At 41.7% G+C, this 19,291-nt stretch overlaps 3 protein-coding genes across 5 annotated transcripts; 1 reads left to right on the top strand and 2 right to left on the bottom strand.

The window, feature by feature from the left end:
- Positions 1 to 1,033: 1,033 nt before the first annotated feature.
- LOC104424614 (protoporphyrinogen oxidase 1, chloroplastic) lies at positions 1,034 to 7,779 on the bottom strand. Of its 3 annotated transcripts, XM_039307529.1 has the most exons (10): positions 7,372 to 7,779; positions 6,707 to 6,892; positions 6,305 to 6,389; positions 5,351 to 5,498; positions 5,182 to 5,262; positions 4,874 to 5,045; positions 3,709 to 3,868; positions 3,483 to 3,586; positions 1,312 to 1,649; positions 1,034 to 1,208 (listed from the first exon to the last, which is right to left on the bottom strand). In XM_039307529.1, the coding sequence occupies exons 1-9, from the start codon at positions 7,729 to 7,731 to the stop codon at positions 1,350 to 1,352; spliced, it is 1,596 nt and encodes a 531-aa protein (XP_039163463.1). In that variant the 5' UTR covers positions 7,732 to 7,779; the 3' UTR covers positions 1,034 to 1,208; positions 1,312 to 1,349. The 3 variants fall into 3 exon arrangements, with proteins under 3 accessions (XP_039163463.1, XP_039163462.1, XP_039163464.1); XM_039307528.1 differs by having other exon boundaries at positions 1,034 to 1,649; XM_039307530.1 differs by lacking the exon at positions 7,372 to 7,779 and adding an exon at positions 6,976 to 7,281 and having other exon boundaries at positions 1,034 to 1,649.
- A 1,314-nt stretch (positions 7,780 to 9,093) lies between these two features.
- On the top strand, positions 9,094 to 15,495 carry LOC104424613 (meiosis-specific protein ASY3). The gene is made up of 10 exons (XM_010037067.3): positions 9,094 to 9,298; positions 9,998 to 11,704; positions 11,836 to 11,962; positions 12,657 to 12,797; positions 12,912 to 12,975; positions 13,083 to 13,232; positions 13,312 to 13,370; positions 14,075 to 14,209; positions 14,704 to 14,795; positions 15,191 to 15,495. The coding sequence occupies exons 2-10, from the start codon at positions 10,004 to 10,006 to the stop codon at positions 15,260 to 15,262; spliced, it is 2,541 nt and encodes an 846-aa protein (XP_010035369.2). The 5' UTR covers positions 9,094 to 9,298; positions 9,998 to 10,003; the 3' UTR covers positions 15,263 to 15,495.
- A 615-nt stretch (positions 15,496 to 16,110) lies between these two features.
- On the bottom strand, positions 16,111 to 18,399 carry LOC104427080 (putative pentatricopeptide repeat-containing protein At3g01580). Its single transcript, XM_010040220.3, has one exon. It carries the CDS (start codon positions 18,397 to 18,399, stop codon positions 16,111 to 16,113), a length of 2,289 nt encoding a protein of 762 aa, XP_010038522.2.
- Positions 18,400 to 19,291: the final 892 nt, after the last annotated feature.

The following is a 19,291-nucleotide window of genomic DNA, read 5'->3' as shown; positions in this document are numbered from 1 at the left end:
TCATCATTTAAGCGGACAAGCATCTTCCATCTCGTGTTTTCAACCGACAATGTTTCAATAAATTCCCAAACGTGGGGCGATCAAAAAGCGATTTGCATGCCATGAAAAATGCCAAACATGCGATTGTAGGTGACCGTGTTTCCCTCGTTGCAATAGAACGACATCCACACACGACCTTATTTACTCGGAATTCGTCGGCCGCAGTTGGTTTCCGCCGACAAACTACTCGGATTCAATTCTAGTTTTACAATCACCGGAAGGAAAGTTCAAAAATCGGGTAGACTCGTCGTCAAATTGATGTTCAGGATTTGCTTCACATGGCTATGGCTAGACTCATCCCAAGTTGTGACACTTTCCGAAAAGCCTGATTGTCTAATGGTTCGAGACAAATTCGCCTTTGGTTCAATGAGATTGGAATCTTCGTTCGTCACTGAGGCTGATTTCCCCGTCTTTATGATCTTGTCTCGTCTTTTGGGCTGGCAAGGTTGCGGTCGGTCAAAGATTGGATTTTGCCCCTTTTCCCATCGCCTGTCTCCGAATCCCAGGTCCCTTAACCGAGGCACGATCCCGCTTTCAGCCTGTGTTTGGGGACAACCTTCCCTCTTTAACAGCTGTTTGCTCGTGATTTGCCTGATGACTTTTTACTAGGCGGCGTTGAAAATTAGTGTGCGTGAGAGTTGGACGATGCAAGAGGTTGAATTGGGCCTGTAACCTAAATACCTAGCACATGACCCACTCTCTGCTATTATATTAGCTAATATAAACTCACTGCACAAAAAAAGAAGCAAGTGAAAGTGACTTCTGAGAAAGCACTTGCGAGGTAATTGGGCCTCAGGACGTTCGAATTTCACCCATTTGTTGAACACCTTCTAGAAACTGCAACCCCACTTTTCCGAAACCAAACACCATCTAGTCATGTATCTCAAGGCCAGGTACCCGTTTTCGTGCATCCCATCTCAAAATCTTACCAGAAGTCCTTGGCACTGGCAAGGCCCAAATTTGTCGAAGGAATGCTAATTAGTTAAAGAGTCACTTGTACGAATGATTTAAAAAAAAAAAGGGTGAGAGCATAACAAGTAGATTTACATCAAAACAGAGTACATGCTTCATAGCCCGAGGAAAAATGATACGGCGAATATAACCCAATATGGATAGATTGACCTCTTAAATTTAATCTTCCCCTATTCTATTCTATCAAGCCACCCCTACTGATTACACAGCCTCGTTTGTTATAGAGAATAAAACAAAAGATCACCCACTACGTGCCTAAAAATAGAAGTGCCGCTAGTTTCAAAACTTGATGCAGCTAAACTGAGGACCACAAAGAGCTCAGTCCAACACAAGAAGGACTATTTGTAAGCATATAGCGACAAGAAATTTGATACCTCAGCAGCAACTTCATAAGCACCTTCCACACATCGGCCTAAGGCCACTCCAGATACATAGTTGCCACCTAGAAACATACCTTGGAAGCCAATGTCCTTTAGAGCGGCTTTGGCAGAATCTAGGTGGTCCAAATGACCTACCAAAAATTGTGGAATAGCTTGTGGCCACACTCTCACGCCCAAGGCAAGTGGATCCTTTGCACCTGGATTTATAAGCATCTTCCTTAAGTCCCTATCAACTGCTTCCACAAGTTCGCCTGGAGTCTGCAATAGATGTGCCGTTGGCAAGAGTATGTGGTAGGAGGCATCAGAGAAATTACAGGACTTCATTTAAAAGCTATCTGCTAGAATTAACTAGGCTTGTGGAACAAGTTCGATCTGGCATGAGACTTGAATCTGTTTAACTATAAGATTCTCATATTAGGCATGAGACTTAATCCTGTTTAACTATAAGATATTCTTATAGCAATAAAGAATTTTATCTCTTCAAGCTTTTTGGTACACTCAAAAAGCACAGATATGGGGTGAAGCCGCAATCTGACTAGTCATAAAATTTATTCTGCTTCCCAAAAAAAGCTGGAGAACTATCATAGGTGATTTATTAACAGGTAAAAATCGCACCATTCGGAAAGAAGGAAAATAAATGCCATCTACACCCTCTTGATAACCGGATAATTGACTTCTTAATACTTCACAACAGATAACATGAGAGAAAAGGTGTTCATGGCGGCTCTATAAAAGGACATCATATGTTGTATTAACAGGGTACCACCCTTCTCCCTTATGCTGACATAACCTCCCTCAACACCACATTAGTTTGCACAATATATCACTAATGAACTAGACAATTTTCCTACACAAGCATTGGCAACTAATCCACACTACCCATACATGCTGGATTGGTAGTTCATTTATCTTTCCTCAGCTATCAAGAAGGGGGTATCAGTTGATGAAAAGAGAAGCCACTGTTAGTTTTTTTTTTCTTCATGTGCTTCAGGAGAATAATGTCATGTAAATGTGCCTTTGACATGAGAAAGTTCCAGCTATCCCTATAACGACCCTGAGTCATCACGGTTTTAAAACGCGTTATGCAAGGGCAGAGGCGCAACCCACTGGCTCGCCCTCTCCCAAGTCATAATATTGTCCACTTTGGAGGTGTGACCCACTAGTCCACCCTCCCTCACAACTTTGTTTTCAGCGCAGCAGAAGCGTACGTGAAACGTGTTATACAGGTTAAAGGGACCCAAACCTTATAAACAGCTCAGAACTCCCCCCTAAGCGATGTAGGACTAGAGAGGACCTCTTGCCCTTCCTTGAGCTGTCACACTTAGCGTCCTCGCTGTGGTCCTCACATGCGGTCGAGAGAAACTAGCTCAGGACTCCCCCCTAAGCGATGTAGGACTAGAGAGGACGCTGTGGCCCCCACATGTGGTCGAGAGAAACTAGCCCAGGACTCCCCCTAAGCGATGTAGGACTAGAGAGGACCCCTTGCCCTTCCCTGGGCTATCACACTCTCCACCCCTTAAGAGTACAACGAGACTAGAGAGCCCCCGCATGCGGTCGAGAGTCGGCTTAGATACCATTTGTAATGACCCGCATTGTATAATATTGTCTGCTTTAGACACTAAGTCCTCACGGCCTTAAAACGCGTTATGCAGAAGCAGGCGCAGCTCACTGGCTCGCCTTCTCCCAAGCCATAATATTGTCCGCTTTGGAGGCGTGGCCCACTGGCCCACCCTCCCTCACGGCTTTGTTTTCAGCGCAGCGGAAGCGTACGTAAAACGCCTTATACAGGTTAAAGGGATCCAAACCTTATAAACTAACCTAGGACTCCCCCCTAAGCGATGTGAGACTAGAGAGGACCCTTGCCCTTCCCTGAGCTGTCACAATCCCAATAATATTCTTCATAATCTTCGGAGACATGTAAGTTGATGAAGACACTTCATCACACTAAAAGTTGTCAAGGGTAACAAAATGGAAGATCATTGTCATAGTTGAAATCAATCCATTCTTACCTAACCAAAAGACTCACTAACTCATTAACTACTCTTACAGGACCTAAACCAAATTCACAATTTAACTACACAAATCTCTTACCTTTGATACAATTCCAGGATTAGTGGCCCCTCCAATATAGCTCAGCAGCAAAACCCTTCCTTCTGGCGCTCTGTTCGGGAAAAGTGATGAGCTGTATAAACATCCTGCATTGCAACTCAAGCAGCTAAGCTGGCAGGAAATATTGTTAAATTCTAAGAAAAAACCTTAACAGTTGATATAATTCTTTCTCAAAAAAAGCTCACTGCTATAAGAATTAAAATCACACCTAGAGTTTCCACCCCCTGGCTACGAGGATGTAACTGACCAAACCCCTTGAGTTCACCATCTATCAAACGCTCTGACCTGATAGCTTCCTTTGGATATGAAAGGGTTACTGCTGCAACCGGTGGGTAATAAAATTTGGATAATGCATCTGCAGCAGCAGTCTGAAACAAGAGAATAGAAATTACAAAAAGTGATTCTGGAGATTTTAGGCCTGGAGATGCATGGTCAATTCATCCAATATAATGGGGGCCCTCTGATATGTGGCTATAATCAGGTACAAGTACGACGCCTACATGCACAATTGAACCATGGACTCTGGATCATATCAACTTTTTCATGTATCCCAAGGGTTGACGAAGTAATTGAGGGCATCCTACCTGATGTGTCACAAGATGGTCAAAGATCTCAGCAGGCTTCTTCAATTGACTAAATGTAGCCACAACAGCCCAAAAAAGAATTCCCACAGTAGACCAAAAATAAACAAAAAAACGGAGCGGCAATTTCCCATTTGTTCGTAGTACTTGAATCTGACTTTTTAGTTTGTCCCAAAAAACATGCAGACAATGCATCCTAACAATCTGTGTAACTAGCACCGTACTTGATATTGCGTTCATAATCTGTAGAGGACATGGTCGGAAACATCACATAGATCAGCACAATACTTACGGTGGGCCCCAGCTACGTGGAAGACTCAAAGCAGGCTACCAGATGGCCCATTGACAAACTTCCAAATATACCAGGCATAATCAACATAACACTATCAATCGAAGCTCAAAAGAAACTTGCAACTTGACAGTTTCAGCTTTCAGCTCCTCCCATTTGGCTAAACTGGACAAATATTTTTAACATTTTTCTAATGAAATTGTTTACATAGATTTTCTTTTTGTTCCTCTTCTTATGGCTGCTTTTTGCAGTACAGTTGAAGAGAATCCTCTCAGTCCTGACACTATCATTGATGATAAATGATTTTATTATGATTAAAATCATCGCCACCTGATGCAGATGACCAAACAAAAAAATAGTGTCAAAAACAAACTTGAAGCTAGACTTTTAGACAAAACAAGTTTTTCTTAGATTGACACAAGCAAATTCAGCAAGAAGCTTCAGAAATTATGCAAAGGAAAGGAACTAAAACATTTTTTAGTCTGGTTTAAAAAGAGACTCACAGATAGAGGACGCAATAGACCACTAGCAACATGGGATGGGATAGTCATGACCACACTCTTAGTCTGCAGAGAAACCACTCCTTCTGGCGTTTCATAAGTCAAGTTGTATCCCCGATCATCCATTCTAGTGATACTCAAAAGCTTCCAGGATAATTTTACTTTGCTGCCTAACCTGCCAAGTCATTCGCAGCCAGTCAATAATATTGCATATAATGAATAAAAATCCTGGAATAAGTAGTCGAAATTCTGCAGGCCATAAAATGATGATACTCATTTTTCCAAAATAAGAGTTTAAAGAACAAAGAGACCTTTCATATATAGCATTTGGCAACATCGTGAGTCCCTTCCTAAAGGATCCAACTGTCTGCCCCTTTGGTTTTGGTAGACGCCTACAAAAACCAAAAAATTAAACAAAGTGAAAAGGTGATCCTGTGGAAGGACTATACTCGGTAAGAATCACTATTTACAAGTCATTACGGGTCTCTAGGCGCTTTAGGAGCTTTATTTTTTTCTTGGATGGTTTTGAAAGTGCCACCAATAATACTGCCACCAATTTGCTCTAGCTTCCATACTCTTCCAAAGGCAGCCTTCATACTCAATTTTGAAGGATCACCTGCATAAACGCCTGCAGAGAAGAAATTGCCACTATTATCTTAAGGTCAATGAAAAATTGTAAGATACACTGCCTGCATATGCAGTCAGGAATGTATCTTATGAGGTAGGCCCTATATGAGTCCTCTGTTCTTAGACTTAGGAGCACTAGGAGCACATGTAACCCAAGCACCCAATAACAGCTCAAAATTACAACTGATAAAGGTGCAGCTTGCTGTTGACCCACCACATTTTGCAGAGAAACCAATAGAATAGGTCTCCTCACTACCTCTGATTAATTGTATTATATAACATACCCAACTTATTCTCAAGACCTATCACCAGGGGGAAAGCTGTACACAACAGGTTTATTAATGATGGAAGTAATATATCATCAACCGACCATAATATTTTACGAAAGAATTATGAAAGCAGCAATGGTATATTTAAAGAGTCATAAAAGGCAGGTTCCTGTCTACGGTATTTCTTTAATTAAAAAACCCAATATTCTGCAAATTAGGGATATTGGGACTTAGAATGCACAAGGTATTCACATGAGACCAATCTAAGCGAAAATAGAAGCACATTTTAAGCAAGCTATACTAATAAAGGAATGATTCTTATATTAAAATGAGAAATGCATACGGTAAAATCATTAAAATTGTGCTCCTTGTGAACAGGGGAAAAGTTTCTCAAGACATTGCTAGTTCTGTTGTCAGAGCCCTGAAGGGTCCAGGATCAAGGCACAATACAGGATGAAGTACATTGACTTCAAAAAATGTCAAAAAATAAATGCTTTCAATGAATGTATACAATCTGATAAAAACTACAAAATGTCACCTGAACAGAATGGCTCTATTAGGCGTTCAAAAACCTCATCACCAAGATTGCGCCGCACAAACTCCTCAACCGATTCCTCATAACCCTGTCACCTTTGTCAAAAACTTAAAGGAATGAGGCTAATTACTCCAAATGACTATCTATATTCATGTCTAAGGGTGATATGCAGCTAAAACAAGCTAAGCTAGAATAAGGTTAACAGAATGGCTCTATTAGGCGTTCAAAAACCTCATCACCAAGATTGCGCCGCACAAACTCCTCAACCAATTCCTCATAACCCTGTCACCTTTGTCAAAAACTTAAAGGAATGAGGCTAATTACTCCAAATAACTATCTATATTCATGTCTAAGGGTGATATGCAGCTAAAATAAGCTAAGCTAGAATAAGGTTAAAAGACACACTGGCGGAGGAGGGCGGATTCCAAGTGCACCAAAGCCGGCCCTGAGCTTGCCACCAACGCTCATCAAATCGAAAAATGGAAGATCATTTGGTTTGGAAGGTACTGGCCTCAATTTCCCATTCCACAGTACGAATCGAGGCGCATTAGGGTCTCCCAGTACCAAATCATCTTTTAAACCGCTATCCACCTGCAACATCGAACAGAAGCAGTGCGTCACAAATGCAGGTACACGGCATGCATGGCAACATATGTTAGCATCGGAAGAATTACCAAAAAAAGAAAAAAATTCCTCTTATAACCAAACCAAAACACACACAGCTCCATCGAATCGACACTCGGAATCCAGTCAGATAAAACTTCAAATTCATCGGTCCTTCGGCGTCCGAATAGAACCATCGTCCTCCTAACCATTACAGTCCAGTCCAGCACCAAGCTAAAACGACGGTTTACAGCAGCCACACGAAGCACGCACGCAGCTTAACTGATACCGATATGGAAATGCGCCTTTCGTTTCCTTTTCGGGAATGTCGCAACTTCCCTCGCGAATTAGATTTCCATAAGTTCCCCGAATCGCTTCTTCGCAACACCCCACCCCCGCGATCAAAAATGGAAACCCGCGCAGAGCGAAATGGGGGCCAAAATCAGCAGGTGCGATGCGACTCTTACCGCCATGGTGAGCATAGGATCGGACGGCTGGAAGCTGTTGGGGCCCTCCTCCCACAGGTAGCCGTCCCTCTCGACGGAGGTGATGTTGCCGCCGACGCGGTCCCTGGCCTCGGTGACGACCACGTCGGGGGCCCGGTCGCGGTGCCTCGTGGCGAGCGCCTGGGCGACGCAGAGCCCGCTGATCCCGGCCCCGACCACCACGCAGTCGGCCAGCCCCCCGCCGGCGGCCCGCGGCTGGGAGACCGCGGGGCCCTCGGCGACGGAGCACCGGATCCCGGCGGGCGCGCGGGCGGCGCGGGGAGGGCGGATGACGGCGGCGGAGGCGGCGGCGGCGGAGGTGGCGGTGGCGAAGGCGGCCATCGCGGCGGGGGAGAGGTGTTTGGTGGATTGCCTCGCCGAGAATGGCTTGGGGATAAGCTGTTATCGGACGATATCTTGTCCGCGGGATCCGGTTGCGTGCCACGTCAGCTAGCTCATGTACCGCATTTCTATTTTTACGCCGACTGCCACGTCAGCTGCCCGGTAAATTTGCCCGGAAATTGCAAATCGTCTCCCCCACCCTGTTTCCAAAAAAGGGACAAAAGAATTCCATCGTTTTAAATGGAAAAATGATTAGGCGACCATTTTTGATCTATTCTAAAAATAATTTCTCTATTTTGGATCATAAAAACTCAAACAATAAATAATTATAGATTATTATACAAAGTATTGAAGAATTTGTTAACAAAATCTTTTTAAAGGTATCGTGATTAAAGATTGAAGGGTCGAATTGGGCGGCATAACTTGCTAACATGAGTGTTGTCAAATATTCATTGATATCAAGCTTCTCCCTCTAGACATTAGACTCCCTTTTCTCATGACCATTGATTGCTCTATCATATGCCCCTATTCTCTCTCGTTTCTTTTTTTAGCTTTTTATGTTGCTCGATGTAGGACCTATTCAACATCTAGAAAACAAAATATCCTGTAATAATTTCGAGTAAATCATAACATGATTCGTGCATATTTTATATTCATAACCATGATACGGCAAATCATGTTAATATAAATTTAATTGACAAGCGAAAGAGTTGACAATTGTTGCACATTTTAAAAATATAAAGAGACTTTTAAATGAAAATTTTTTAATTAACAATCTTGAATTTTGAGCAAAAGTATAAACATCCTCAGTGTCACTGAGTCAATGATGATATTGACATAAGTATGGCTTGAAAATTTAAAATACCATGACGTATGAGAACTCTTTTTTTTACTAGACTATTATAGAATGTTCTCAAAAGACTATAAAAGCATCATTTGTATAAATAGACGCCGAATCTATAAAAGAGTAAACTTTTATTATTTTCATTCTTCCATTAAAACATGATATTTCTACAAAATTAATAATTTATGTTGCCATCTCTACATTTATACCAATACACTCTAAATGCAATAGTCATCGTACATCTCTTCCATCATTCATGCTGACCAAATAAAAACTCTTAAAACACTTTTTTTTATAAAAATTAATTTGTATAAATATCAGTTGGTATATTTTATTGAAGAGAGAAAATCAATTTGGCGGGGGCGAAAACGAAAAATGTCAAATCCCAAAAATCTTGCACACGTCACCCCGGGGGGTGCGCACTGCGCACGGGCGAGTACATTAGCGCCAGCTCTGTCGTTCCGGCGCACAAAATCGCGTTCCCCGCTTTTTCCCGCCTAAAAGTTCACAGCCCGTCGATTCTTCTTCTTCCTCTTCTTCTTCTTCTTCTTCGTCGCGCGGCTCCGACAGGAGACCGAGCGAAAGCTTCGTCGGCAGCCGTTTCCGATCGGATCGCACCTCTCCTCCGATCGCCGGAGTCTGCGCTTGCCGCCTCTTGCGCCTCCTCAAGCGATTCATCCCCCTGTTTCGCGCACATCCGAGTTCGTCCGCCGCCCGAATCAGGTAAATCAGTCGACATTCTCTGATTCTCTTCAAGGCGAGTCGGTTTGCCGAGGCGAGCTCGTTTGCATCGTCTGCTTCCGTCGCCATTGGAATTTACGGAAGTGTGAGGATCGGACCGTCGAAAGGAACGTCTCTCGTGTGCATGTCTGGATTTCGTAGGTGCATTTCGCGGTCGCGATGATTTTAGAAAACCGCGTAGTGTGGGAGGCTTCTCGAGCACGTTTGTGGAGTTCTGACGTCGGTGATGTGCATCGTCGGCTGCTGTGTCAAATGAGAACTGAGTTTGTCTGAAAAACAGAGATGGTGGCGTTAACCAGGACGAGGGAGGAGGATTAGTGTTTAAGCATCTGATTCGGTTTTCGTTGGAGATTTAGCTTGGTTTCGGCTCAACGTTATCCATACGAATTTGTCGAGTCTGATCTGCTGCTATTAGTGGTCCTCTTGCAGAATCCACTATGAAATTGACTGTTGGATCCTTTAATTGATTGTTGCAGTTTACTTTGTACTTCTAGATCCTTTAATTGATTGTTGCGTTAAATTCAGGCTTTCTTGGTTTACTTCGCATATCCATCTTTATAAGGATTTTGTAATTAATGCTCCGAAGGAAAATTTTTTATGTATGGGCTGAAATCTTGCAACAACACGATTGAGAATTGATTCGATCAGAGGTTTCATGTTTAGCATTATCTTTGGTTGCAGGATCAGATGAGTGAAAATCGCAGTTATGGAAGTAACTTCTTTGCAAGCAGCCAATCAAGGAAAATTTCCATCGGAATTATGGTTGACTCATCAGCAAGGAGGATACCTGGACCAGTGAGGGACAATGAGGTGGCAGTGCCAGCTGAGCTTGGTGTAGACGCTAACAAACAAGATTTAGCTGGAGGAGGTGTAGCTAATAGCAGAGGAAGAAGGCCAAATGAGTGTCAGGAGCATGAAGGATCCCCATGGATTTCCAAAAGATCTAGTCACAGGAACTCAGCAGGTTCAGAAGGTGTATTTCGTGCAAAGCTTACAGGAACTAAAACAGACAAAAAGGAGATGCAAAGCAAACCCAATGGATTGAAAGGTGCACCAGTAGATCATTCGGTTCGACTTTTTCCCTTACAATCTGACCATGTCAACCAGAAAAGGTTTGATGACCACAAGATAAATGAAGAGAGGAATGAATATGCAGAGACTGTGCATAAGTGTGCATCTTCAACTGTAAGGGCGGCGCTTACATCAGATGGAGCAACTCTGGGGGACAAGACTGGCAGTATAATGAAGAACCAAAGTGAATCTTTGAGGATCAAGCTGCAGGAGTTGCTGGAAACTGTTGCCTCACCTAACAAAGAGAAGACCAGCTCGCAGCCTGTTGAGGTTGGTGTCACTTCGCTTCGGCCAGAGAAGAACTGGGATCAAACCAGCGATAAAGTTATCAAGCCTAAACAAAATTCAGATACGATAGAGAATGATTCTGAAAGTCCATATTGTTCAAATAGAAGGCCAGTGACTAAAGCTTTGACCCGAAAAAGAGCCTCAAGTAAGTTGCGACCAAAGAAATTAGAAAGTGGCCTTCTCTCGGCTTACAAACAGAAATCCAAGGAAAGAAATATCTTTTCATTTGAAGAGGGGCACATTGGAATACGAGGTACTGCTAAAGGAAGTTCCTCAAAAGTTAAAAGCAGCAAGAAAACCGAGAGAAAATATCCCAGAATTGATCCACGCAAGCTTTCATTTTCTTCGAAGAACAATCAGGATGAGAACCAGCACTCAACTGGCAGAAATGGAAATTCAGCATCAAGAGAAAGATCATCTCCACATGGTTACAGAAGACGAAGCTTGCATGACTTCACTTTGCCTGTCAACATCAACCTAGAAAAGATTTGTGGAGGAAGAGATCTCCCCGAGCAACCAGCAATAAGCAAACCGTGTCAGCATGAAGCTATAGAGAGCTCAGCTTTAGCCAAAAATAAAGGCCAGAGAGAAGGTACAGGTAACTCATCCCCAAAGGTTTATGTTGATCAATGGGATGATTTCTTAAGTCCAACATTTCAAAGAACTCAAATAGCGGACTTCTCACCAAGTCCATTGATTCAAGAAGACCAGGTGGGGCAGGAAGCTGGTAATTTTGCGCAAGTAAAATTACCAGCTTTAGCCAAAAATAAAGACCAGAGAGAAGCTGCTGGTAACACATTCCCAAAAGTTCATGTTGATCAACGAGATAATTTCCCAAGTCCAACATTTCAAAGAATTCAAATGGTGGGCTCCTCACCAAGTCCATTGATTCAAGAAGACCAGGCAGGGCAGGAAGTTGGTAATTTTGCACAAGTAAAAGGAATTTTTGACAAGGAAGATATCTTCAGCTTCAAGAGTTCTCATCTGAGGAAGCTTCAAGATGGATCTAGGGTGCAATCTGAAGCTTTTGTATCCTATCCCCTGTTGTTTATTGTGTTTCTGCTTTATAATTATTATATTGGATCATTGATAAGGATTTTTATACTACATATACATGAATACAGTTTTTCTGTCGATTGGCTTCCTTATTAAACATCCAGGAAGTTGCAAAGGAGCTTCCAGCCTCTCCTCCTAGAAATGCAGTCCTTTCGAAGGAGAATGGCGTAGATCATAGTTCATCTGAATCATCATCTGAAAAGAAAGAATCAGAGAGCTCTGAGGAAGAAGGTATATCCATCATTGAACCCATTGCTTCAGTTGTTGATTGCAAATTCCATCACAAAATTGATGATAGGTGGATATTGCTATAATAATAGTGCTTGAATTTTATTTCCCCAATGGATTAGGAGCATCATTGGATTGGGGGGTGCACCTGCTGTACATATCTTGTTAAAGGAATTGATGTTTATGGCAAATGTGTATCTGTAACTAAGGTTAAATTTGATGACTGCTGAAATATAGTTTGTCATGCAGATGTGTATCATAAATTCAATTAGGATGCAAATTTACATATTGGTGTTGAGAGTCATTAGTAGTTTAGATGAGCCACATTCTTGGTTCCCTTATTGTACATGTTAATTTGAAATCCTCTTATTGGTCTGGGATTAGACATGTTGCCTCAGTAGAATAGTTTTGTAAGAGTGAACAACTGTCACTGGTAGAACCTAAGAATTTTTTTGGTAAGGACTATCTAATAAAACTAAGGATACTGATATGATATTTAAGAAGCAGAATCGGTGAGTTTTGCTGACAATTATATCCCATTTGCATGAATTATTATCATCCAACTGAAGTAGCGAGTCCATAGGACAAGCATATTATAGTCTATTACCTAAATATTTGCTTAATTTCTGAAATATGGGTTGATGAGGGTACTCATGCTGGATGAATTTTCTTAGGTGCTTATAACATTCTTCTGCAGGTCTTCACGAAGAGGAGGCATTCTCACCGGAAACTGGTGTTGCTGAGAAACTGAAGTTTATGCTGCACAGAACTAAGAGGCTGTGCAGTGATGGAGGCATTCAGTCTCGTTATACTGATCCTGCCTCGAGCTCTCCAAAAGGCATTAGTCCTACTCTATCTTTCTTCCTTCCTTTAGTCTCAAACGCCTTATCAGTTGTTCTCTCTTTGTACATAAACTTCCCAAATAACTGTCTGGCTTATCTTGAAATTGCAGAGACTGGAGAAAGCAATTTGGAGCGACATACAGTGGAAGAGAATACAGGGGATGGGTATGCAAGGTTTGCTTCTTTTTTTTCCTTCCTCATTGAATTTTCTAGCATAACAGGATAGTCCCTTTATAAGTTGCTTCCTGCTTCCTCGTAATTTCATGGTAATGATTTTTCAGGGACATTGGATTGCTTGCCTTGGCGTTAGAGAAGCTTAAAAGCAAGTTGAAGTCAGTTACCACGAAGAAGACTGCTGAAATTTTAACATCCGTTAACGAGAGGATTCATTTGCAGCTGCAAACTGTTGAGTCTCAAATTCAATCAGACATGTAGGTATACGCAAGATAGGCCTTCTTAACTTAATAGCCAATATCCTCGTGCGTTACAATATCTCTTTTCTTCCTCTAGGGGTAAACTCAAAAGCCTAAACAAACAAAAAAGGAAACGTCTAGAAACAGAATTCCAAGGTAAGAACTATTTTCACGGGCTGCCATATTCATTTCGATGATAGCATTAGAAATGTAGAACTGACTAAATGTATGTTGAAGTTTCCAAAATTTTACTCCCATAAAGCGACCATGAACTATGTGCCTCTTTGGCAATTTTGCACTTCGTGAAATTTTGATCCTTTCATTACGTGTTGAAACAAATCAATGGAGAGTCCTGTTCTGTCACATTGTTTGAATATTTTTAAGAACCGTTTGTCAGCTTTTATCTATTATAACAAAAGAAAAGAGGAAGAGCACAATCCACAGTCAAGGTTCTCCTCCGGTGACTTGCAGAATTGATTGTTCGAAGTTGAGGTTGCCAGATGAAAATGACCATGATAACAAGCTTCTTCATCATAGGTTGCCATGGTTTAGAACTATTTATGGCCCTTGCGTATATATACATATGATAAATGGCACTTGTCACTACTTTTGCACTGGCATGACTTAAGATCGGGAAAACTTTTCTGTGGTCAAGAAAGTTTTATCTACAATGTACTTGTGATCTTGGGACATTATGCTGAGAGCAAAGATAATATGGCTACTATTTTAATTTGATTTTGCGTATACTATAGTGGCACTAAGGGTTTTGTACGTGTTTGATTGTTTGTATCATGCCTTTGGAAGGTTACATTCTTGAGGAGCCTTGCACATCACTTCGTTTCTTTGCTTCTCAATTGCAGAGCAAGATGAACAACTCAACTTGATTCATGGGAACTTTATAAAAGAAATTAATCGGCACCTTCAGAGTTTCAAAGGCACAATTGAAGGTCTAGAGAAGAACAACATACAGTTGGCAGAAGTCATGGAGAAGCAGAGTATGTTCTTTTGCTCTGGTGGGGTTTGCTGCATAAAGGCAGCATGAGGAGTGTAGTCTGGCTACTTTATAAATGCATTGTCATCTTTTTATTCACATAAGTTGGCATAAATCAAGATTTGCTGGGACAAATGAAGATAAATATGACCTCACAAATAATTCTTGTGTCTAAGGATGCATCAATAGAGAATCTTCAACAGAAGTTTGACAGTAGAAACCAACTACCTGCGTACAAATGAGATTAAATCTTTTAGTTCTTTGAGAAATCTGCATGTAGTATAAGAAGGTACTTTAAGCACAACATTACTTGATTCCCATATGCTTCGAGACCTGTGGCTTAACTGATCTGTATCAATCAGCTGAGTTGTTCTCTTCACTACATAATAATGAATGAGTTGGGTGCAGGTGCACCATGTTGAGATTTAAGATTTGATACTGTTGGTTTTGCCATCCTTCAAGAATATTATCACTTTTCTTCACTTTGTGCAATTTCAGAAGCTTCACACAAGAGACTTATCTTGCAACTGGAAGAAGCAATCGGGACCCAACTCCATGATGCTGGGAAAAGAATCTCAGACATGAACAAGGTAAGTATCTTGACATCATGCCAGCAAAAATATACTGGTAGCACGTCAAGCATGATAATCTTGACCTAGCAGGCATTCTAGAACTTAGCTTGCCATAGTTGCTGCTCATCGGCCAGTAGACATTTGAATGTGCTACTCATTGGGCTGTTTCACTCACAAGGAAGTGAGGCTCAGATTTTGATCTCTATTTTGATCTGGATTGTTTTCATGTAAATTGATGTTTTTGCAATAATCTGTACCTCCTACCACTCATGCCATGGTTGTTTGCGGTCTAATTCTCTACAGTGATAGGACATCACGTGATCACGCATGAACTATGACTAAATTAGAACTGAGACAAGATTGTGAATTTTTAAATGGCTTCGTCATGATTTTCTTCTCAATATTGATTGCAGTTGGCGAGGGAGCAAATGCTCCAGTTGAAACTTGTCATGGAGAAGTGTGTAGAAGGAGGACTTCTGTCTTGATATCATATCTGCGTCTGGTCTGCAAAGAGTATTCGCTCTGAGGACAGGTCTGGAGGATAGTAAACCATATGAAGAACCTGAAACTAATCATCTTTCATAGTTTATGCTTTTGCTTGTACATTCTCATATTTAGACCTCCATCATATAGGGTGGTAACAAAGGCCCTTGCAGTTCTTGATATGTGCTTATCAAGGGTAGCAAGGTTATAGAAGAGCAACATTTAGGACCTGTTCATAGCAAACAGATGGTTTCCTTTTGTTTCTGGTAATTGCAGCAGCACAGCTTGTAATGACGTGCATTATTTCACTAGCTTGTTGCCAGAGGTCTAAAAACTACATTGAAAGGCATCTTCATTCAATTTCAAGCAATTTGACAACATATATACATTTTGGCAAAAAAAAAAGAAAAGGAAAGAGTAGGATGGATTCTGGCATAGCACATCATCCAATTGCTAGTCAGCCGGTGCTGGCTAATTATGTTCCTTTCAGGTGAGAACTATCAGTCAGGCTCTGTGGGAGCATACAGAATTGAATATGCTTTGTGCCTGTTCAGATTATGATATACCTGATGGCAAAGCATTGAAGCTACGTGCAACACTGGCAGCCCCTGCTGGAAATGCTATCTCAACCTGGCTGGCGATTCCCAAAGAGTGGGCCACTCCTACGCCAGCGAAATCAGTGGAGCAAGCTACGATTGTCTTTCCTCACGGAGCAAAGCCCTCCATTCTGCTCTGAACTTTAGGAGATTCATTCTCGAGGCAACACTTTCAGACGACAGACTGATGTTTGTCTTGATGTCCTGCCTTCATGGTAGCATTCTTATACCAACAGATATTTTCACTTTAGTTGCTAGCCACTTTTCTCCACTAGATCCTCTGATGAAGAACCTTGATCCAATGCATATCCTTTATCCTTCATATCCAATAGCAAGAGATCCAAAACTCGGTAGATGTTGTCTGACTCGGGATGTATCTGACCTCTTGCATGGAATGTGTGAATTCCAAACCCTATCTGAATCCAACTCCTCCCGGGGGTCTTCAACAAGCCCTTCTCTTTTATCACTGCCCTGACAATTGACGCGTCCCGCCATCTCTGGCTGGACGCGTAAATATTGTACAGAAGCATGTGGTGTCCTGGATCTATCAGGTTCTCATCAATGATTTTCCTTCCCACAAAACTAGCTAGCACAACGTTGTCATGAGCTCTGCAAGCACTCAGTAAACTTCCCCAGACACTAATATCTGGTTCCATGGGCATTTCCTTGATGAAGTTGAATGCACAGTCGAGCTGTCCCGCTCTTCCTAGAAGGTCCACCATGCATGAATAGTGTTCCCTTTCTGGCATAATTTTGTATTTGCTTCTCATTGCATCAAAGAGATGCCATCCTTCCTCAACCAAACCTGCATGGCTACAAGCCGAAAGGAGTCCAATGAAGGTAACTTTGTTGGGTCTCATTCTCAGCTCCCTCATTTCTTCGAAAAATGAGAGCGCCTGCTCTCCCAGACCGTGGTTTGCATGAGCACAGATGATCGTGTTATATGTCATGATGTTCTTTTCCATCATGCCGTTGAAAACCTTGAATCCGAGTTCTAAATGTCCACCCTTGCAATACATTTCTATCAATGAATTTTCAACAGAAACCACTCCTCCGATACTAGTCCTAATTGTGTAGCCATGGATTTCTTTTCCATGTGTAACATTCCCAATTTCAGTACATACAGGAAGAATGCTTAGAATCGTTACAGCATTGAGTGTAAGATCAAACTTCCAGATTTTCCAGAATATGCCGAGCGCCAAATCCGGATTGCCGTTTATTGAATAACCAACAATCATTGAGTTGAACATTGCAATGTCATGAAAAGATATCGTGTATAGAATGTTCTCTGCTGCTCTTTTTGTTCCACAGTTCATATACATATCAATTAGTGCACTCCCTATAACACCATCAGATTCAAACCCTTGTTTAATTATATAACCGTGCATCTCTTTTCCATGTTTCAGCAACTTCCGCTTTCCAAGTCCAGGCAAAACACTCGATGCAATGATGACATTAGTTTTTATGCCTGCATTGTTCATGTTTAGATAAAGCTCCACGCTCCGGCGATACTCACCATTCTGCGAGTAACCCGCAATAAGGGCACTCCAAGACACTGAGTCCTTATTCACAATACTGCGAAACACTGCATGTGCCTCATCAGTGAGCCCACATTTGCCGTACATATCCATGAGAGCATTTGAAACATATATATCACTCTCGAAACCACTCCTCACTGCAAATCCCTGCAATGCCATTCCATTATGTGCATCTCCCAATTTGCCACACGCAGGCAAAATGCTTGCCACAGTCACAGAATCGGGTTTCAATCCTTCCTGCCTCATTCTCTTAAGCAGACACAATGCTTCAAGTGAATCCCCGTTTCGCACAGTCCCACCTATCATTGCACTCCAAGAAGCTAAATCCTTTCTCGGCATCTCCTCAAATACATTGCGCGCCTCTGCCAAGCTACCGCATTTAGCAAACATGTCGATCATGGCGCATTCGACATAAACATTCCGTTTCGCATTAAACTTAGTCTCGTTAAACTCAATCAAGTCGCACACATTCCGTCCCGCCTCGAGGTCATTCAACCCGGAACAAGCCTTGAGAACGATCGGATAAGTGAAATTGTCAGGGACGACTTCTTCCCTAAGCATCCAGCGGAAGAAATCAATGGCTTCAGAGAATCGCTCCGCACTGACCAATCCCCTAAGAATGGCATTGTAAGCAACATTACCCTTCTTGGGCACTTCCTCGAACACGTCGCGCGCATCACCGAGACGGCCGACCCTGACGTAAACGTCGACAAGCTGTGAACCGAAGAACCCACCATTGGTTCCTGGCGCAAAGACCCCACGGACAATCAAAACGGCGTGCAGTCTCTTGGCTTCAAGGAGATCGAGCGGTGACTTGAGTCGAGAGAGCAAGTAGCTATAACTTCGATCCGAGAAATGCTGCGGAGAGCAACGTTCCGCCAAATGGGCTTTTGATTCCTGGGTTCTCGCGAATTGGATCGGTCGCTTGGTTTGGTAAAAGAATTTGCAAAATGGGTTCAGATGGGTGATTAATGTGGATGCTTTGGCACTCCACAATTTCCACATACTTCTATGCTACCAATGGGGCCAAAAATAAGAAGTGGATTTGATTCCACATGCTCATTCGGCTCGTCTGAAGATTCTTGGCTTTGTGCATGACTCCCCAAGAGAAGAAAGATTCATAGGATTGAGGGTAAGAATATTATTATTTTTCCGAAGCCCAAAAGAGAGTGTCGGTCCGCAGTTGGCAAGTTTTTGTATGGAATGGTGAGCTTCGGATGCTATTGTTGAGAAAGTTGTGACAGGTATGTTTTTAGTAATTTATCGATTTTATACGAATTTACCCACGTTTATTTGATGGTACACCAACTTTTATTTGTGTGATGGTTTTAAAATTAGCAGCTCGTTATGAACTTTTCGGCATGATTTTAGTGGCTATTCAATTGATTTATTCAATTTGTAATCAATCGACTTACTAAGTTTATCAACTCTCATTTTGATTTTTCATCAACATGGTTCTTTTGCAGATTACTTCTTCTCTAGTAACTTACTATTCTTTTTTTCTCACTTCTTTTTTTGGCAAAACATATGAATATATAAATTTAACAACTCTGATATTGAATTACCGACTTTTTATTTGAAAAAAAAAATTATTAACTTTTCTCTAAATAATTTATCATAATTTGATATTACCAACCTTATTTTGAGCGACTTTACCGAATTTTGTTATTTGCAAATTTCCAACTTCAGAGATAACTAAGTATTATCTGTATAACTTACCAAAATATCAATTTACTGTCGCTTATATAAAATCACCAACTTTCATTTGAATTATTACCACTTTTCATATGAGTTACTTAACTTTATTTGGTTTTCTATAAATTAGCGCAACGGTTCAGTCCTTCAAGCATGTTGGTTTCAAATTCTTTTGCCTAGCCAAAAAGCTTCGTGCTTGGGT

Source organism: Eucalyptus grandis, chromosome 2 (genome assembly GCF_016545825.1).
Source record: "Eucalyptus grandis isolate ANBG69807.140 chromosome 2, ASM1654582v1, whole genome shotgun sequence".
NCBI classification, from domain to species: Eukaryota; Viridiplantae; Streptophyta; class Magnoliopsida; order Myrtales; family Myrtaceae; genus Eucalyptus; species Eucalyptus grandis.
Note: the sequence above shows the minus strand (reverse complement) of the source record. Positions and strands in the feature narration are given on the sequence as shown.

Coding starts and splice junctions, on each gene's coding strand:
- LOC104424614 (XM_039307528.1), bottom strand. CDS start 7,731: ATGGCCGCCTTCGCCACCGCCACCTCCGCCGCCGCCGCCTCCGCCGCC. Junction 6,893..7,371: donor ATCCTATGCTCACCATGGCG/GTAAGAGTCGCA, acceptor TCGATGTTGCAG/GTGGATAGCGGTTTAAAAGA. Junction 5,046..5,181: donor CCAAATGCTATATATGAAAG/GTCTCTTTGTTC, acceptor ATGACTTGGCAG/GTTAGGCAGCAAAGTAAAAT.
- LOC104424613 (XM_010037067.3), top strand. CDS start 10,004: ATGAGTGAAAATCGCAGTTATGGAAGTAACTTCTTTGCAAGCAGCCAA. Junction 11,963..12,656: donor AGAGAGCTCTGAGGAAGAAG/GTATATCCATCA, acceptor ATTCTTCTGCAG/GTCTTCACGAAGAGGAGGCA. Junction 14,796..15,190: donor GAATCTCAGACATGAACAAG/GTAAGTATCTTG, acceptor TATTGATTGCAG/TTGGCGAGGGAGCAAATGCT.
- LOC104427080 (XM_010040220.3), bottom strand. CDS start 18,399: ATGTGGAAATTGTGGAGTGCCAAAGCATCCACATTAATCACCCATCTG.